This window comes from Thermobia domestica, chromosome 15, assembly GCF_964235325.1.
Source record: "Thermobia domestica chromosome 15, izTheDome1.hap1.1, whole genome shotgun sequence".
NCBI lineage: Eukaryota > Metazoa > Arthropoda > Insecta > Zygentoma > Lepismatidae > Thermobia > Thermobia domestica.
This window is the reverse complement of record NC_137468.1, coordinates 165771928-165792041: the sequence shown is the minus strand read 5'-3', so window position 1 is coordinate 165792041 and position 20114 is coordinate 165771928. Positions and strand designations below refer to the sequence as shown.

Below are 20114 nucleotides of genomic sequence, written 5' to 3'. Positions count from 1 at the left end.
TTAAAAAGAAAAAGAGACGTGAACGTAGCGAACATCATACAAAGAAGTGAATTTCTTGTAATCTTAAGTTATTTTAAAATATATTGATAAGATTTTTAACTGATCTAACTTCCAGATCTTTTGTTTGATAGTTTAGTACAGCAAACTTGTATTTAGTGAATAGTGGAAACAGCATTGTTCCAAATGTATATAATACAACGAAACTAATTTCCGGGCACTATAATTCAAGGCTATAAGGGTTGTGGCCAGTTAGATGGCGCCCGCTGAACTGGACGAATCGTGTTCAGGGCATCGAATCCCAACGCCATTATTTCTGGAATTCTGGACTGAAATTTGTTACTTCGTAATTCAAATATCTCCCCAATTGCCTTACAGTGCTGGATCAAGAGTAAAAGATTCTATGCTTGAAGAAGAGTCAAATATGAAAGCCGAGGCACTAAAGAAGTTCATTAAAACGTTTGCTTGTGAGGATATGTGTGACTGTACATACATAATTGGAGATCTCATCGTAGCTGAAGAGAACTATAGCAATAAAGAAAATCATTGAACAGGGAGCTTGACTCAATTAAAACACGTGAAAATATTAATTTTAGTTTTCTGCACCTGTTCGTTAAAAATGTTTTGATTGTATGTTGTTTAAAATGCTTGTGAACATATGGTAGAAATTACTGTATTGAAGTATCGGAAACATCACCTAATCAAACGATCTTAACCATTAATCTGAGCAGTTCCGAGAGGACAGACACTGTCTAACATAGACTTCAGCTGCAAAGTTTCTGATGTAAATTCATGTGTATTGATTTCAGTTATTCAATGAAAATGAAATGAAATCTTTCAGTTTTATGTTATGTCGGCTAGGCTACAGGAGACGGTCATGATGAGAAATGAATGCAATGGTGGAATGATGAAAATGGGTGGAAACGGGAGAACCCTGAGAAAACCCATGCACATGCTGTTTGTTCACCACGAAGTCCACTTGGCGCGAGCTGGGATCGAACAAGGGATCCCACGCATTAGAGGTGAATGATCTACCACTGATCCACCGCGGCCCTAGTTATTCAATGAGTAGTTCAAAAGAAGCAGTATTTTCATAAGTGTTTCTGTTGTAAATGAACGAAGTTCCTGCTTCGTTCACATTAACGTCAAGATAATAGTTCCACAACTTTTCAAATAGATAAATTTCAAGGAATACGAGTATTGGTAGCATGGTGTATATCAGGTTGTAAGTTAAATAGGTGTAAGTTTAATAAGAATAAGCGTATATTAATTTGATATATAATTTCAGCATGGTGAAAGTGAACAGAATTTGGAAGGCCGTATCGGAGGAGATTCCGATCTCTCATACAGAGGGAAGCTATATGCAACAGCACTAGCTCGTTACATTCAACAGCAGGATATTCCAGGATTAAGGGTTTGGACTTCTTGGCTTAAACGAAGTATTCAAACAGTGGCAGGCGTTCCAGCTCCTCAGGAAAGATGGAAGGCTTTAAATGAAATTGATGCGGTAAGAGCAAGCATTTTATTCTATATTGTTCTCTTTACTGGGGGTGAGAGAAATAGTGTTACCAATTTAATTCATCAAGACCAAACCATACTGTTGTAGTCGGAGGAACTGTTACTGAGGCTGACCAAAATTAACTCCCAAATTTCATATAGACCTACTTTTGTACCAGGAGAATATTTTATTACTCTTGTATTATTTTAATCAGCACTATGATCTTTGTCGCCGCCACATCTATTTTTATAAACTTGTTTTTAAAACGAGCACTGATCGAAATAATACCTGAATAATACGATATTCTCCGTGCCACAAAGATAGGCCTACTGATATTTGTGTAATATGTACCTCGATGTCTATAATCAATAAAGGAGCTGCCTCATGACCAAGCGGTTAACGTACGCGTCTTTTGTGTTAGGAGACCTGGGTTCAGATCTTAGCGGAAGCTCATAGTTGGATCTCACGTTAATCTGTAGCTCCCAAGTCTCATATAGCCTCGCTGCTGAAAGGGACGCTAATATCAAATCAGTTTAATCAATAAATATCGTAAATGACCTTTTGAATGATATACAACATTTTTCCATAATTGGCTTTGAAGTTTGGAATGTTTTGAGCTTTTGTTTCCTGTAAGTCCAGGGTTCCTATTGGTCAGGGAAAACTCAAGGAAAATGGTGCAGGTGAGGAAAACTCATGGAAAAAGACTGGAAAATCAGGGAAATTTTATAAAATATACTTTTTCTAACATTAATTATACACCAATTTCAGCTTAGCCAACCATTATGACACCTATTTGGTAACGTAACTGGAATGTATGTATGAGCAATCGATTACAATTTATCTCTACAGAATAAATGTTTCCACATATAAATATTCACCGTTATTGATTCCTTATTTATATGTCAACGTCATCCGACACCTGTCGTGGAAGTCAGGAAATTTCCTACCAAAGATCAAGGAGAAGTCAGAGAAATAGATCTTTCAAGATCAGTAGGAATCTTGATAGTCTAAAATTTAAAGTTTAAGAGAGTCAGAAATTATGGCTTTTAATGGATTAATTGAGCTTATATATTCGACATAAGTTTAATTTTCAAGGAGATATCGGTAATGAAATAAACTCATGTTTTGTTGTTCCGTTCGTGTATTATTATTTTTATTTTAACTTAAGTTTCAAACACACTGATGATGAATGCATGCATACGTTGAAACGTAAGTTAAAATAAAATATGGCTGGAACACCAATATGTAAGTTTTTAATTATAGGAGAGTTTGTGTTCTTCTTCTTCTATTATTATTATTATTATTATTATTATTTCATTTTAATTATTTCGTGACGGGGACGAATAACTTGATGCTGACGTCACTATTAAAAATTCCTTTTTTTTTTATTTTTAAATTATTTAAGGGATTGTGGGGATGTATGAATTTTAGTACTCAGAACTAGAAAAGTCACGATACTGGATATCTGAATTCTGGTAAATACAAGCTTTAGGTACATCTTTATATTTCAAGCACAACTTGTAAATTGAATAGATCGTGACAGGTATGTTTTGTATACAATTTCTAGGGTATTTGTGAGGAGATGACATATGAAGAAATCCAGGAGAAATATCCAGAAGAATTCGCCGCGAGGGACCAGTGCAAATTTACTTATCGTTATCCACGGGGAGAGTCTTACGAGGATCTTGTAGCAAGGCTTGAACCAGTGATCATGGAGTTAGAACGCCAAGGGAATGTCCTGGTTGTGAGCCATCAGGCTGTTCTTAGATGTTTGCTAGCATATTTCTTGGATAAGTCTTCAGGTATGCATTTTTAATTTATGTCATAAAATAGAGAATATACTACACAATAAAATGTCTTTCTGTGTATGTGCTTTTCTTCTTTTTTTTGTTTTTAATGTTAATGCTTCTACTTCCTTATGAACGTAAATAACTTCGAAACAAATTTACCAATTTGTATACCATTTTCATTGCCGTACAGAAAACGCTATTTCTGTGGGTTACGTAAAACGCTACTTGGGTAGGTATAATTCTTGTCAGGTTATGAATAAAAATACGTGTAACGGAGATATACAACCCAGGAGCGGATTCAGGACCAACTTCTGGGGGGAAGGGGGGGTTATCATACTGCTACTTTTAAGGGCTACAAACTTTGAGATGGGTTTTATTTATATATAAAAAATAAGAAAATTTCCTCTTCCCCGATCGCCCCCCCCCTGGATCCGCCCCTGATACAACCTTACTGAGAACTGTACAATGCAAATATTGTGTGTAATCCAATTTACAAGTGTCAGTTACAATGTAACAATTAGAAATTTGTACAAAATACTGTATCTGATGACAAGACGAAACAAAAAAAAAAAAAAAAAGACCAGACCAGTTGGCGTAACAGCCAGTTTGTGGGCCTTAAGCCTGGTCCAGCGCCATCTGCTAGTGACCGGCTGAACTACGTCCAGCTTAGCGGCGAGCATGTGGTTGGCGCGCTGCGACGCCCTGTCCCTGGAGTTTTGTAGACCTAATAGCCGTCACGTGTTGTTTTCACGTGAATCCCAGTTTGCCTCACGACGCTGAGTGGACGCCAAAAAATTGGGAAGCACCAGCAGGGAATCGAACCCGTGACCACGTAGACGTGAGTCCAACGCTCTACCTACTAGTCCAAGATGAAATACTATTCGCAAAAACAACGGAGGATGAATACCGTTAAATACTTAGCCGTAGTGGTAACTAGTTGTGGGCACGAAAACTGGGTTTCCAGTTCGGTTTTTATATCAAACCGGTTTCGATTTTAAAACTAGTTCAGTTTCCTATCGAAACCAGTTTCAGTTTTCCAGTGCGGTTTTCTATCAAGAACTTATTTAGGTGAAAAAACCAAACCAATGACAAAATGGTAACATATAGCGAGTAACGGTTATTTGCAATCGATTAAGCGTCTCAAGAATATATTCCATCTCCATTCTAGTGTCTCTATTCAAACCGGAAATGACAGAAAATGAACTAGTCGTGGTTTTATTATTGGTCACTATGGAGACACGGTAGTATTTAGTAAAAATCGGTTTCCTGCAATCGATTAAGCGTCTCAACAATACATTTCATTGCCATCCTCAAGTCTCTGGTAATACCGGAAATGGTAGAAATCTAGTACGACTTCTTCCGGTTTCAGTGTTGATCTAAATAGAGCAAAAACGCTAAGAGATGGCGAGAAGCAGTTCTATGGAATCGATTTAGCATTCTAAGAATAGGTAGCATCTTTTCTGTTAATCCCGTAGTCAAACCGCAAATGGTAAAATCAACACTTCCGGCTTTAATATTAATTATCATAGAGCGAAAACGGTAACAAATGGCGAGAAACGATTTTCTGTAATTATTTAAGCGTCCCAAGAATGTATTCCATCTCCACTCTACTTTCTCAACTAAAACTGGAAGTGGTATTGATCATAGTATCTCTTCGGGGTTAATTGAGAAAATATCACACCATACAAACCAAACTTCTTCACGTGGTGTACACGTGACATTACTGCTTGCTATACAAGCCTGTTTTGCCCATTTCTAGCATAATAAACAAGTTACAGAAAATATCAACAGCGTGTCTGTGGGTTTTCTCGGAGTTCCCTAGTTTCATCCTAACCACTACCAATTCTTTCATAATCAGACACTTTAATGAAAGTTTCCTTCATCTAGCCATAAGTGCATAACGGTGGGACGTAAAACTATAAAATGGCACATTTCAAACTTGAATATTGCGCAGGCATAATAACTTATATTGGTTGGCGGTGTGTGAACCGAAAGTGAAGAGAACGCCACTTTATATGGTCAGTCGCAATGAGACATTGGAGTACAGAATATCGTTTTACCTCAGTTCGTAGTTATTGAAAATGTTGGTCTCTCCACGTTCTCTGGAGTTCGCAATGTTGTTGGAGTTCCATGTTTCATATCCAACACGCTACCAGTCTCTTCAACTTCTTCACCCAAGGCAATATGGTATTCAGTGATAGAACTTCACAATGTCTACCAATATTAAAGTTCCGTCTAAAAAAAAAAAAAAAAAAAAAAAAAACGTTGCACTTGTGACACAGACTTAGTTTCGTGCAATGTTCTGTGCTCCAATGCTCTGTTGCGTCTGACAATATAACATGGCGTTCTTTCCTCCTTTGGTTTCCACACCGCCAACCAATATAAGTTAGTTGGCGCGCATAGTATAACCATCTTGCTTTTGGTGTGAGCGGTCCAGGCCCGTATCCAGGGGGGGCCGGGCCCCCTAAATTTTCGCTGGCCCCCTAAAATTTTCACGGTAGGCTTGGAAATGCACTATAATATGGTGATGAACTATAAATGGTTGGGTCGCCCCCCCCCTAAATTTTTGGGCTGGCTACCGGCCTGAGCGGTCCTGGGTTCGATTACCCTGTGGGAGCACCTGGTCGAAAAAGTGTAACAGCTTTTTCCGGCCAGCTATCCTGAGTGAGGTTTTCCTTGGTTCATTCACACCAGGCAAATGCCGAGATGGTAGCTAATATACATGTCCCTTCCTTCGTTCCCTTTCTTCGGATAATGTGATCACCGAGGGACGTCATCCCTCATTCGTAATGGGCTAATATGGCCAGTAAATGCCGAAAGCCCAGAAATCTAATTCCCCAACCAATATAAGTTATTATGCCAGTGCAATATTCAAGCTTGAAATGTGTCAGTTGGTTTGGTGTCACCCTTGACGAGAAATTAAAATTAAGAACAAAGTTGCAATGGAATTGAAAAAAATTGATTAATAGCTGTGCACTACTACTTTATGCATAACGTTTTAAGTGAATATTTGTATTTTGGGTCATTATGCAACATTTAGGTTACGAAGGATAGAACCTACTATTAACATGGGAGGGGGAGCGGTGGCTCAGTGGTAGAGCGTTCACCTCCGGTGCTTGCGGTCCCTGGTTCAACCCCAGCTCGCGCCGTGTGGACTTTGTGAGGGACAAACACCGTGCTCGTGGGTTTTCTCGGGGTTCTCCCGTTTCCTCCCACTTTCTTTATTCTACCATTTCACTCATCTCTCATCATCACCGTCTCCTTTAGCTTAACCGTCATAACCGTGGGACGTAAAACTTAAAGATTTCATTTCATTTTTTAAAAATACCTTTTGACGGTTGTAATCTCATATATACAGGGTGTTTCAAAACAACACCGACAATGTTTGGGAGGCGATTTCTGATACCAAGATAAGACAAAAGTATAGACCAACTTGGGTGCACAAATGTTTCCTTTCGGAGTTATAGGCTGCCGGAAACATAAAAAATGAACTTTAAAAGTCCTAGCTTCAAAACTACGGGACCTACCGTAGTCGGATCAAGACTTCACTTACGAACTAATATGTGCGCTATCCAAAATATACATGCTTCAGAATCCTAAGGTACTCACGCAACAATTTTTATAGAGGAAATTTGGCTACGGGCCTATAATTTGAAGTACTCATCTAGTACTTCTATAAAAATTGTTGCGGAAGTACCGCAGAATGATATTAATATCGTTATTTTTAGTCTATCTTTGTGCACCCAAGTTGGTCTATACTTTTTGTCTATATGTGTGTGTTTGTATAAAATATGAAAGCAGGAAACAGCCAAATTTTTACACACCAGATCCTCTGTAGGTGCGAATACGATAACATAGGTAAGGTTGAGTATTTCGTTCTCTTTATAATATCCTACTACAATGATGCATTGTGTTTGCTTTAACAAGTATAGTAATTAAAATCCTATATATTTCGTTTCTTTTACAGATGAGCTTCCATATCTTCATGTTCCACTTCACACGATAATAAAATTGACTCCAGTGGCTTATGGGTGTAGGGTAGAGCATATCAAACTACCAATTGATGCAGTTGATACCCATCGGCCCAAACCAAAGGTAAGACACAATGGAAAATTGTTTCCTAGTATTCTACATTTGTTTTTAATTGATAATATATTTTATATTCCATGTGCTATATATATATTTTTAATTGGTTGATTTTGTCATCTTCAGTTACCGAAGCAAGCGTATGCTGTAAAGTTTTATAACTAACTGGTTCATATTAGCTTTGCTGTCCCAAATAACTAGAAATACCAAAAAAGTATAATAACTGTGTAACAGTTTCTTCAACTAACTGAATATATTGGCTTTATCAAACACTGTAAAATGGGAGTTGCATCTAAATATAACAGGATCCCAAAAACTGGTTCTGAACGCTGATTGGCTTGTCAGAACGTACTGAGCCAATCGTAACAAAAGTTGCTTAATTTGTAGCTTATTTTTCTGCCGGATTAAAGAGGGAAAGGGATTTATATTGTTCAGTTTCACTTTCGTCAACTTTTCTTTTGTACATTTGCATGGTACAAAATTTCCGCGTTTTCTGTCGGTTAAATGTTACAAGGGCGTATCAAGATAAGTGGTTTACCCTGTATGTTTGGTATATGCATAAAATTTTTAATTAAATGAAAATGATGAGTGAAGAATGTGCTAAATTAAGTATATAATATGCAGATAAGACTAATAATATCCAATAATTTTGTTTAGAATGCTGCAAGTTTCGTCTTGACTTTATGGCTTCTGAATACTTTCTAAGTGATGATCTACAATTTACTTTAGCAAATTGTAGTGATCGTGATTACTTTTTATATGTTTTGTATTATTTTGAGGGAAAGGAAAATAAAATGGTATTTTTTCGCTTAGAAACACAATTAAATACTGAATTCACAAAGATTCTGTCATTTGTTCATAAAAATTGACATTTTTAAATATCTTAAATTATTTACGTTGTACGCTACAGAAATTCTCAATGAAATCTTTGCATGTGGAATTCAAATTCAATATCAGTATTCAAAGGCAAAATTAGTTATATTATTTCCCTAAGTAATAAAAAAATAAATAAATAAAGTAAAACTTACTGGTAATAAAACTTAGCATTTAAATATTACATGGTATCACAAGATCGTGACGTAAACTATGTTCGCTTTTTTTTTTTCTCCACAGCCGAATTACAATTGAGTAAACCAAAGATTATCTTTGATATGCAGTGATGAGTTATAAAATTTGCTCACACAATTTCATATTTAAAATACTGTATACAGGGTGTTACAATACTGTATACAGGGTGTTGTGTCACGATATTTTGGGAACAGATTCCTTACATCAAAATAAGGAAAAAAGTTCATATGGACTTTTGTTCAAAAGTGGACAGTTTCGGAGTTATAGGGTGCCGAATACGTGAAACAAGTGATCTTTACAAGGTCATAGCTCCACTACTATGGAACCTATCGTAGTTGGAAATGAAATGAAATCTGTAAGTTTTACGTCCCACGGTTATGCCGGTTAGACTAAAGGAGACGGTGATAATGAGAGATGAGTGAAATGGTGGAATGAAGAAAGTGGGAGGAAACGGGAGAACCCCGAGAAAACCCACGAGCGCGGCGTTTGTCCACCACAAAGTTCACTTGGCGGGGGCTGGGATCGAACCCGGGACCCCAAGCACCAGAGGTGAACGCTCTACCACTGAGCCACCGCGCCCCCCCTATCGTAGTTGGGTCAAGACATCACTGAGAAACTGATATGTGACCTATCCAAATATCCATGTTTAAGAATGCTCCAGTACTTGCACACCAATTTTTAGAAAAATAGGTTGAGAGTGATTAAGTACTTCCAAACAGCCTCTGTACAAATGATTGTGCAAGTACCGGAGGTTCTGAAAGATGGATATTTGGATAGTTCACATACCAGTTCCTCAGTGATGTCTTGACCCGACTACGATCGGTCCTATAATAGTGGAACTATGGAGCTTTAAAGTTAATTTTTCACGTATTCAACACCGTTTAACTACGGAACTATGCACTTCCGACCGCAGGTTCATATGAACTTTTTTCTTACTTTGATGTGAGGAATCTATTTCCAAAATATTGTGACAAATTTTTGTAACACCCTGTAGAAGCAGCAAAACAATAAAAATTTAAAAATAAGTGACTTTGAAACGAAAAATTCTCCTTTCGAACAAACAAACAAACAAACAAAAACAAACAAACAAACAAACAAACAAACAAACAAACAAACAAACAACACACACACACACACACACACACACACACACACACACACACACACACACATACATACATACATACATACATACATACATACATACATACATACATACATACATACATACATACATACATACATACATACATACATACATACATACATACATACATACATACATACATACATACATACATACATACATACATACATACATACATACATACATACATACATACATACATACATACATACATACATACATACATACATACATACATACATACATACATACATACATACATACATACATACATACATACATACATACATACATACATACATACATACATACATACATACATACATACATACATACATACATACATACATACATACATACATACATACATACATACATACATACATACATACATACATACATACATACATACATACATACATACATACATACATACATACATACATACATACATACATACATACATACATACATACATACATACATACATACATACATACATACATACATACATACATACATACATACATACATACATACATACATACATACATACATACATACATACATACATACATACATACATACATACATACATACATACATACATACATACATACATACATACATACATACATACATACATACATACATACATACATACATACATACATACATACATACATACATACATACATACATACATACATACATACATACATACATACATACATACATACATACATACATACATACATACATACATACATACATACATACATACATACATACATACATACATACATACATACATACATACATACATACATACATACATACATACATACATACATACATACATACATACATACATACATACATACATACATACATACATACATACATACATACATACATACATACATACATACATACATACATACATACATACATACATACATACATACATACATACATACATACATACATACATACATACATACATACATACATACATACATACATACATACATACATACATACATACATACATACATACATACATACATACATACATACATACATACATACATACATACATACATACATACATACATACATACATACATACATACATACATACATACATACATACATACATACATACATACATACATACATACATACATACATACATACATACATACATACATACATACATACATACATACATACATACATACATACATACATACATACATACATACATACATACATACATACATACATACATACATACATACATACATACATACATACATACATACATACATACATACATACATACATACATACATACATACATACATACATACATACATACATACATACATACATACATACATACATACATACATACATACATACATACATACATACATACATACATACATACATACATACATACATACATACATACATACATACATACATACATACATACATACATACATACATACATACATACATACATACATACATACATACATACATACATACATACATACATACATACATACATACATACATACATACATACATACATACATACATACATACATACATACATACATACATACATACATACATACATACATACATACATACATACATACATACATACATACATACATACATACATACATACATACATACATACATACATACATACATACATACATACATACATACATACATACATACATACATACATACATACATACATACATACATACATACATACATACATACATACATACATACATACATACATACATACATACATACATACATACATACATACATACATACATACATACATACATACATACATACATACATACATACATACATACATACATACATACATACATACATACATACATACATACATACATACATACATACATACATACATACATACATACATACATACATACATACATACATACATACATACATACATACATACATACATACATACATACATACATACATACATACATACATACATACATACATACATACATACATACATACATACATACATACATACATACATACATACATACATACATACATACATACATACATACATACATACATACATACATACATACATACATACATACATACATACATACATACATACATACATACATACATACATACATACATACATACATACATACATACATACATACATACATTCACTCACTCGAGTAAATCTCCAAGTTTAAACCAAACAAATACGGCTTTGTACTTTACTTATTGCCTTTTTACTTTGTTTAGTATATGATTTAATATTTATTATATGTATTATTCACAAGTTTAAACAATATTCATTTAATGTTCGTTATAAATTTACTGAGTCGTAATTATATATCTCCGAAAAAAAAATCTCCTTTAGAATTACGAATTGTTATTTATGTTCTTCAAAGTGACGTGTAAACAAAGAATATCACCCAGTTATCTGATAGGATGCACATCGAATATTAATAAAGTTTATAGTCACCTAATCATCTGTTTTGCTAATATTTCCACATAGACGTTTCAGCGTATCAGCGGACGAAAACTTTGATAATAATGCATTCCACAGTGTAGGAATGTTCCTGGAAGAGTATAGTTCTTCAAACGACGTAAAATTCCATAAAGAAATGGAACTGAAGAAAGCGACAAGCCGGTTGTTGAAACGTCTGAAACGGTTGCTGCAAAGATTATCAAAACGGGTGCTTAGGCGAATACAGACTTCATTAATAATATCACCATTTGGGTTTGTAAAGACCTAGCACGTATAAAAAACTATGATCGATCGGGCGTAAGCTAACTTTCTTGCTTCACTATCGGTAGGTTCCAGGTACGAATCCGACGATTGGCCATCCTGATGTTTCCAGAGCTTTTCCTCAGTACCACCAGGTGAATAAATACCTTTTAGCCGACTTTTTCATTTTCTTTCCCGTTATTGTTGTTGTTAATTGTTAATAATCTCGATTGAATCGGTCTCGCAAACTGTAATTGGAAGTTTATTAATTAAATAAATACAGGGCTACTATAAAGGGTTCATTGGATTTGAAAACATGATTTTTTCGAAGTATTACACATATAATAAGGTTTACAAGTATACATAAAAACAAGTGATACATAGGAGGCAGCGGAAGCTCGATGTAGTTACAAAATAGCGTCAATGCAAGAAAAGAAGCTTTGGTGTTTTGACATATGTGAGTCATTTATCTGTTACTGCACTGCAATGTTCATTCAGGGGAAAAAATCAGAGGACTCAATAAAACCTTCTATATTTTAAAGGCTCATAAGACGAAAAGTATTGTAGATAGAAAGTTGTTTATTCAGAAATATGAAATGCTATTGGAAACAGTTTGCGGTTACTGTAGGTCTTTCTGGAAAATTCTTCGTACATTCTCCCTAGAAAAATCAACATCTGCAGCATGCTTCTGTGGAGAATGTTTAGGACACTGCAGAACAGACTATCTCACAGCTTCTGTATTCTCAGGCATACGAACAATTTTTGGTCCGCCAGCTATACGCTGAACCCGATGTTCGAAAATTTTCGATCCCTTGCAAGATAGTCTTCAAGAACTGTGTACGCGCGATTAGCTCGTGACTAAACTGTAATGACGACTGAAAATTGTAGTAGACTGGTGAGCAGAAGTGACGACTCCCAATACTCTCGTCCCTCCAGTGACAGCGCTACAACCGAACAAAAAGTGGGAGAATTTATTGAGTCGCCTTGTAGAAACAAAGAACTCAGATCACCAAAGCATTCTGTGATAATATTGGACACTTTGTGTCTATATAACGGACAGCACGGGGCGACCGAGATGCTGTGAAGACCATTAGCAAAGGAATTACACAAAGCGTATAATCCGAACTATCACTTGGACATGTATCTTGCAACAACGAAGCACACACAGATCATTCATAGTGTCTGAGAGAAACTTGGATAGCTCCTGATTGTTTTCATGTATCAAACATAAGTATTATTGGAAGTGTAATATTTCGAAAATACAGTATTTTGAAATCCGATGAATCTTGTATAGTCCCCTGTACTAAATATTAAAATAAAGGAATATATGTCTTCTATTTATTGTTTATCTCAGGGTTTTTCAGTCTAGCATGCAGTCTAGAATTACATAAGTGTCAATTACATGCCCTGAACACAATGACTAGTTAGTTTCAAAGTACTTTGTATGCACTTTGTAAGTACCAAGTCGACGTGTAAGTGTCAAGGCAATTTTCATAGTTTATAGCTTGTATGATTCATTAGCACTGAAAGCTGGCGTTTACAAGTAAATTTCATGAGATATTTCAGGGTTTTATTTAAGTATTTGTGTCATGAAACAGTTTCAGTACCTTGCTAATGTAAGCTGCTTCAGTGAGACCCAGAAGTTATCATTAAAATATACTCAATATAGTTGGTTAATTGTATCAAGAGAACAGAGGATCAGTTTCCGTTTGGGCATTGAAATAAACAATTTATTATTTCTAAATAGTTCAACAAATGGTGGTAGTATAGAGTAGTGTCAGCAGAGTTAACATGTAATGAGGAAAATATCTATCTATCTTTAGAATCACGCTAGTATATCTTATAAGATTGTAATATTAGTAGGTCTGTCCGTCCGTTACTCCACATGATAACTGAAGAAAATCAAAATTGTCAGCTCTTTATTTGCTTGTATATAAGTCAACAGTTTAGTGTATGTACAGTGTGTTACAAAAATTTGTCACAATCTTTTGGAAATAGATTCCTCACATCAAAATAAGAAAAAAAGTTCATATAGACCTGTGCTTAAAAGTGGATAGTTTCGGAGTTATATGGTGCCAAAAACATGATAAAAATGAATTTTAAAGGTCCATAGTTCCACTGCTATAGAACCGATCGTAGTCGGGTCAAGACATCACTGAGGGACAGTCATTTTTTAGAGAGGCTGTTTGGGAGTACTTGATCACTCTCCACCTAGCCCTTTAAAAATTAATGTGCAAGTACTGGAGCGTTCTTAAAGAAGGATATTTGGGAAGTTCACATACCAATTCCTCAGTGATGTCTTGACTCGACTGCGATAGATCCCATAGTACATAGATGGAGCTATAAACTTTTAAAGTTCACTTGTTTCACGTTTGCGGCACCCTATAACCTGAAACTATCCACTTTTGAACACAGGTCCATATTAACTTTTTTGATGTGAGAAATCTGTTCCCAAAATATTGTAACAATTTTTTTGTAACACCCTGTATAATATTGATGATAATATCACTACCGTAAGTGGAATAATTATAGAGAAACCAAAATGTCGTTTTATTAATATACACCCATTTATTATTAAAGTATTTTATACACATCAAGAACACATTCAGCATATGTTATAAATATTGATGTCAAATTGAATCTAATCAAAGTGTTTAAACCCACGTAAATATTAATTTGAAACAGAGACTAAATGCTTAACTCCAGTAAGATTTCATCAAACCCAACCTAACGACCGATAAACGAAACAGAATTCTTGTAATACGGTTCAGTCTCACTTTGTAAGCACTTTCGCCCCACTTACAACTTATTGCTTTAAATACTATCCCCACATTCATCACCCTTTTACAAAGAATAATTACTTTTTTTTAAACTTAATTAGCTGAAGTTCTTAGTATGTTTCAGGTTTCTTCCTATAGCGCGTGTCCTTATCCTTGCTCTTCTTCAATTGTGAGGTTATTTCTCTACTCGTACCCCGAAATATTTTCTGGCGAGATATTGAAACTCTTAATCCAAAATTCGATACTCTTTCTCGCGTATTTCTGGTCTTTGGAATTCCTTAATATTCGTTCTATCCACTGCTTCTATCTATCCATTCGTTCTATCCGTTCTATCCATTCCTTAATATTCGTTCTCACAACTTCCACGATCAATACCTCTTCATCTTGATCTACCGTAACGTAGTCCTAATCAGAATCTTCTGATTCTTCTACTCTCGTCTTCGTTTTCCTCCATGCGTATAACACTAAAATGTAAACCATTTATGTTATTGGCCTTAACGTTTGAAGGTGAATCGTGAGCGATGTTGATTGTAGTGAAGTAATAATATCCTAATTCGTTTAATCTCATGAATCAACATTATCTTACCAAGAATCCATGAGTATCAAGTTGTTCTTGTTATTGGATTGGTGTTACTTGCTCGTTTATATTGTCCATAGACTCACTGAAACGCAGAATGACTGTTACATTTTTTGTTGTTCTATGCATTGTAACTCGAAATCTTCAATAGCTGTCCGAAATAATTATGTAATGGTTTGGTTTTGGAAGACGGGCGATTAACTGGTTGATTTAGCTGAGGTAGTAGGCAACTCAGTTAGATCAGCACACGAGATCTTAACTAGTGGATTATGAGAAAGCTATTGACAAAACGGGTGCCACATTCTTTAAATTCGGATCAAAAACGCACTCGAATGAAACTTTTTCAATAACAATTTATCATTTTCAAGGTAACAAAACTGACTTTGTGCGTCGATTGTAACTGTGGATGAGACTTCGATTTATCATTATGACAATGAGTTGCGACAACAAACCGCAAATTGGACGGAGCCCGGTTGTTCAGCTCAAGAGCAGCCAAAGTGATCAAAACCGTTCAAGAGGGCTATGGCATCAAGTTTTTGGGATGCAAAAGGAATTTTGTTAATGCATTGCCTTCAAACCAGTAAACCAATAACAGTAGAGTATTACTCAAATCTTTTGGGTCAGTTGGATGTAAAACTTCGAGAGAAAAGATTTGATTTAACGAAGAAAACAGTCATTTTTCATGCAGATAATTCACCAATTCACAAAGATGTTCTTGCAATGGCCAAATTGAAGGAGTTATACTATGAATTGTTGTTATGAGTCCACCATATTCATCAGATCTGGCCACCTCAGATTTTCATGTTTCCAAACCTATATAAAAAAATCCTACGTGGCACGCGTTTCTCATCAAGTGAAGAAGTTACAGCAACCGTAGTTGAATATTCTAGAGGTCTTAAAAAATCACTTCAGAGATGAAATAAATGAATTGGAAAATCGATGGATAAAATGTATTGAGCTTAAGGGAGCATATACTGAAGAATAATGCATTTTGACGCATTAATTCATGTTTCATTGTTAGGCTACGAAGTTTCTGAATGACCTGTATGTAAGTAAGCCGCGGGTTCCTCTTTACTGTCTTTAGCAGGGATTATTCCATCGTTTTTACTACAATGTTTAAACGACATAAAGGTTTAGTTCGTTTTTACTGAGCTTCTTTTCACAGATAAATAACTTCTGAATATTTAAAATTGCTGGAAAACCGGCTTTTCTTGGCCTAAAAGCCACAGTTGATACTCTTCGCTTATGTGTGATTTCGAAGTACGTTAGCCCTCTCCACCGAGTTAGTGGCTAGCGCATACGTACGTGTATCTGGTTCCGGATTCGTGGAAGAACAGTAAAATTTGAAGCATTTAGGTAGTTCGGATTCCGTCTTAGGTAGATCCACGTCTTGTCAAGCTTTGGTGTTAAAAGGAACGCTAAACTGCAACAAAGAAATGAAATTTCTTTGCAGGGAGCTAGAACCTTTTCTTTTGTAGCTGAAAAATAAATAAGTTCATGTGCTTGGAAATTATGTATATTTCGTAGCATAACTTGATAATCGCGTCTAAATTTTGAATCAAATGTATCTGTGTAAACAGTAAAATAACACAATCCGTTCTTCAGATCCGTATATTTAACAGCAATTTCTGTTCTTCACAATAATGTTAGTGTAGTAATGTAATAGCTAACTCATTCCATGGCTAACTCATTCATGTTCCGCGACCATACAACACAATAGGCATAATTATCGTTTATATATTTTTAAGCTTCAAATTCCTCGACAGAATTCGTGACGACAAAACATTTCGAAGTGACTAATAACACGAATTCCTTGCTTTTAGACGACATTTAATTTCTTCGCGAACATGATTTTGGTCTGGTAATATTGAACCTAGATATTTGAAAGTATCCACTGTATCGAAGGTATTATTTGATATGTTAACGCATCCATAATTTGCAGCATTACGATCCTGACAAACTTCTATGTATTTAGTTTCTTCTGCAGTAAAAATATAATCCATATTATATTTTGTCACTCTGTTTGTTGCGACCGAAAAAACTAGTGTATTACTGTTTACTATGTATTGTTGATTCATAGTTAACGAAATTAAAATATGTAAGTAAACCTTGAATCATTAGCATTTCGTTACTAATCCATCAAACAATTACATAGATCTTCGCCTAATGGCAATTACAGCATTGTTGATACTAACCCAATCTTTTAACATCGTTCTTGTTATACCTTTGCCCCAAGAAAATTCACATCGTTAGCAGTTTGTGTATATGTGCTGTTTGGTCTTCTGTTAGAGCCTTTCTATTTCAAATGTATCCTTGGAAAATATGTGAAACATACTTCGGCCCCACCCCCGTCGCCCTTTTAAGGAGGAAACCTTCCCTTGGCTTTGAGGAAACGAAGTGAATGACCTCAGTTGTGTTGCTAATTTGTCATTCAGTCAGTTGGTCTTGGAGAGTGAAGATCGTAGGCTTTTTAAAGGCATGCACAGCGAAACCCATGAAATAATTCGGAACGTTTCAATGTGGCAATCCTGTTCGCATCCAACTATTAATTACCTCGGCCACAGTAACTTGTCCCTCCTCTTTTGAGGGGGTACGAGGAAAAACATCAACAGGAGCGTCAGAGCAAGTAAACTGTGCTTATATATATATAACTTGTACAGTCCGGAGCAAAAAACCTGCAACATGAGCATATAAGTTTATTGTGAAACTACGCCTAACAGCGCAGGGAATCAACATAACGTCTAAGTGGCACGAATCACGCCAGGAGAAACCTCGCCGTCCTCCCCTGCACATTTATTTTGGAACAAAGGACTTCGTCGTTTCACAATTAACTTACATGCTCATGTTGCAGGCCTTTTGCTGCGGACTGTACCAGTGCTAATAGATAGGGTTCCTATCAATGTCTACTGAGACCAGCTGCCATCTGAAATGAATAGATGTAACTACTTGATGAATTTGTAGATCAAGGCCATGGCTCAGAATTTATCTACGAATTTTTAGTTGGCCATCAATTTTGACATATGGACATCAATTTTAGAACCCCATTATAAAACTGTTATAAATCATAATTCAGAAAATAATATAATGTGTTAGCAATCCGTAATATTTTAACTGTTGTAAATACAATATACAAATTTTGCACAATATCATAGGCATTTTATTAGAAACGGAAACAGTGTTGTTACAACTTAAAAAGAAATATTACTTTATAAAATACTTAAGAGAAGCCGGTAATATTTGACATATTTTATAATTATTTGTGTGTTTTTCATTTTTCTTCAGATTCCTGGAACGCTGGAGGACAGATTCAAGAGGGAGAAACAGGCAGCCATTGTTAACTCAAACAGCTGTTGATGGGCAGAAGTTGAAAAAGAGCATATGTTCTGATTCATCGTCTTCAATTTTGTCATCACATTTCGATTCCTGTATCGAAATCTTGTGAAATGAATGGTGTCCTACGATCGTAAATGAATGTGTTATTTTTTTAGTTCCAGTATTAAGCTTGTTTCAGCATAAGAGAAGTACTTGTGTATTCGAGCTGTGCTCTTGTTTGGTGCTGAAAAATATTTTATTGTTCTATACAATGTGTGTGTATATATAATTATGTATGTTTTACACAATATACATATATAAATATCTATATTTTACGATTTATCCAGGTGTAATATATAATGTATTACATTTTCCTATTGTTTCATAGACCACGATTTTCATTTCAGAGTTGATTTATCTCCGCAAATGCAGAAGTCCGCGAGGATCTCAGTCCATTCAGTTTAAACTATTAAAAAACTATATAAAAGATTTTTTAAAAAATAATTGTTCACTGGTTGTGAATTTATTACTATTGAATTTGTCTTTCAAAAAAAGTTAATATTGAAAATTGTAATAATCAGAACAAATTATTATTTTGTAAGTATTTAAAAGGAAAAGAAAGTTTTTATGTCGTAAGATGGGACATTTGAATTTGTATAATGTTCAAGATAAAAGAATGTTTCGTATAAACTTATTATATATAGCATTTATTGTATGGTGCTTTGTCAGTGTTTCTATATGAATATTGACTAAAGAAACGAAAATAAAAATGCCTACAAGGATAAACGTTAGTTTATTTAGAAACCATTGATGTACGTTTTTCTAGAAAAAAAAATTAAAGAAAATATTCTTAACATCTGATAGGGTTACGATGTAAACTGTTTACTGAGCAAAATGTATACACGGTAATTCAGGAGGAATGTCACATAATTTGTGGGGTAATTCTACTTGTGAAAATAAACCGAAAAAGTCCTTTGAACGTATGTCCGATTTTTGATCGTTACGGAACTGGAGTGGGTTGGTGACTATACACATCCA

The 20114-nt window shown here is 34.9% G+C and overlaps 1 protein-coding gene across 8 annotated transcripts in view; it reads left to right on the top strand.

The window, feature by feature from the left end:
- Positions 1-19862, top strand: part of Pfrx (6-phosphofructo-2-kinase/fructose-2,6-biphosphatase) — a 219367-nt gene extending 199505 nt beyond the window's left edge. For 7 of the 8 annotated variants that reach the window (XM_081740364.1, XM_081740370.1, XM_081740366.1 and 4 more), the window contains 5 exons: positions 1286-1504; positions 3063-3297; positions 7253-7380; positions 12497-12562; positions 19047-19862. In XM_081740364.1, the coding sequence (XP_081596490.1) occupies positions 1286-1504; positions 3063-3297; positions 7253-7380; positions 12497-12562; positions 19047-19118 (720 nt within the window). In that variant the 3' untranslated portion in view covers positions 19119-19862. The remainder of the gene's footprint in view (positions 1-1285; positions 1505-3062; positions 3298-7252; positions 7381-12496; positions 12563-19046) is intronic. The other variant, XM_081740369.1, reaches the window with a different exon arrangement.
- Positions 19863-20114: the final 252 nt, after the last annotated feature.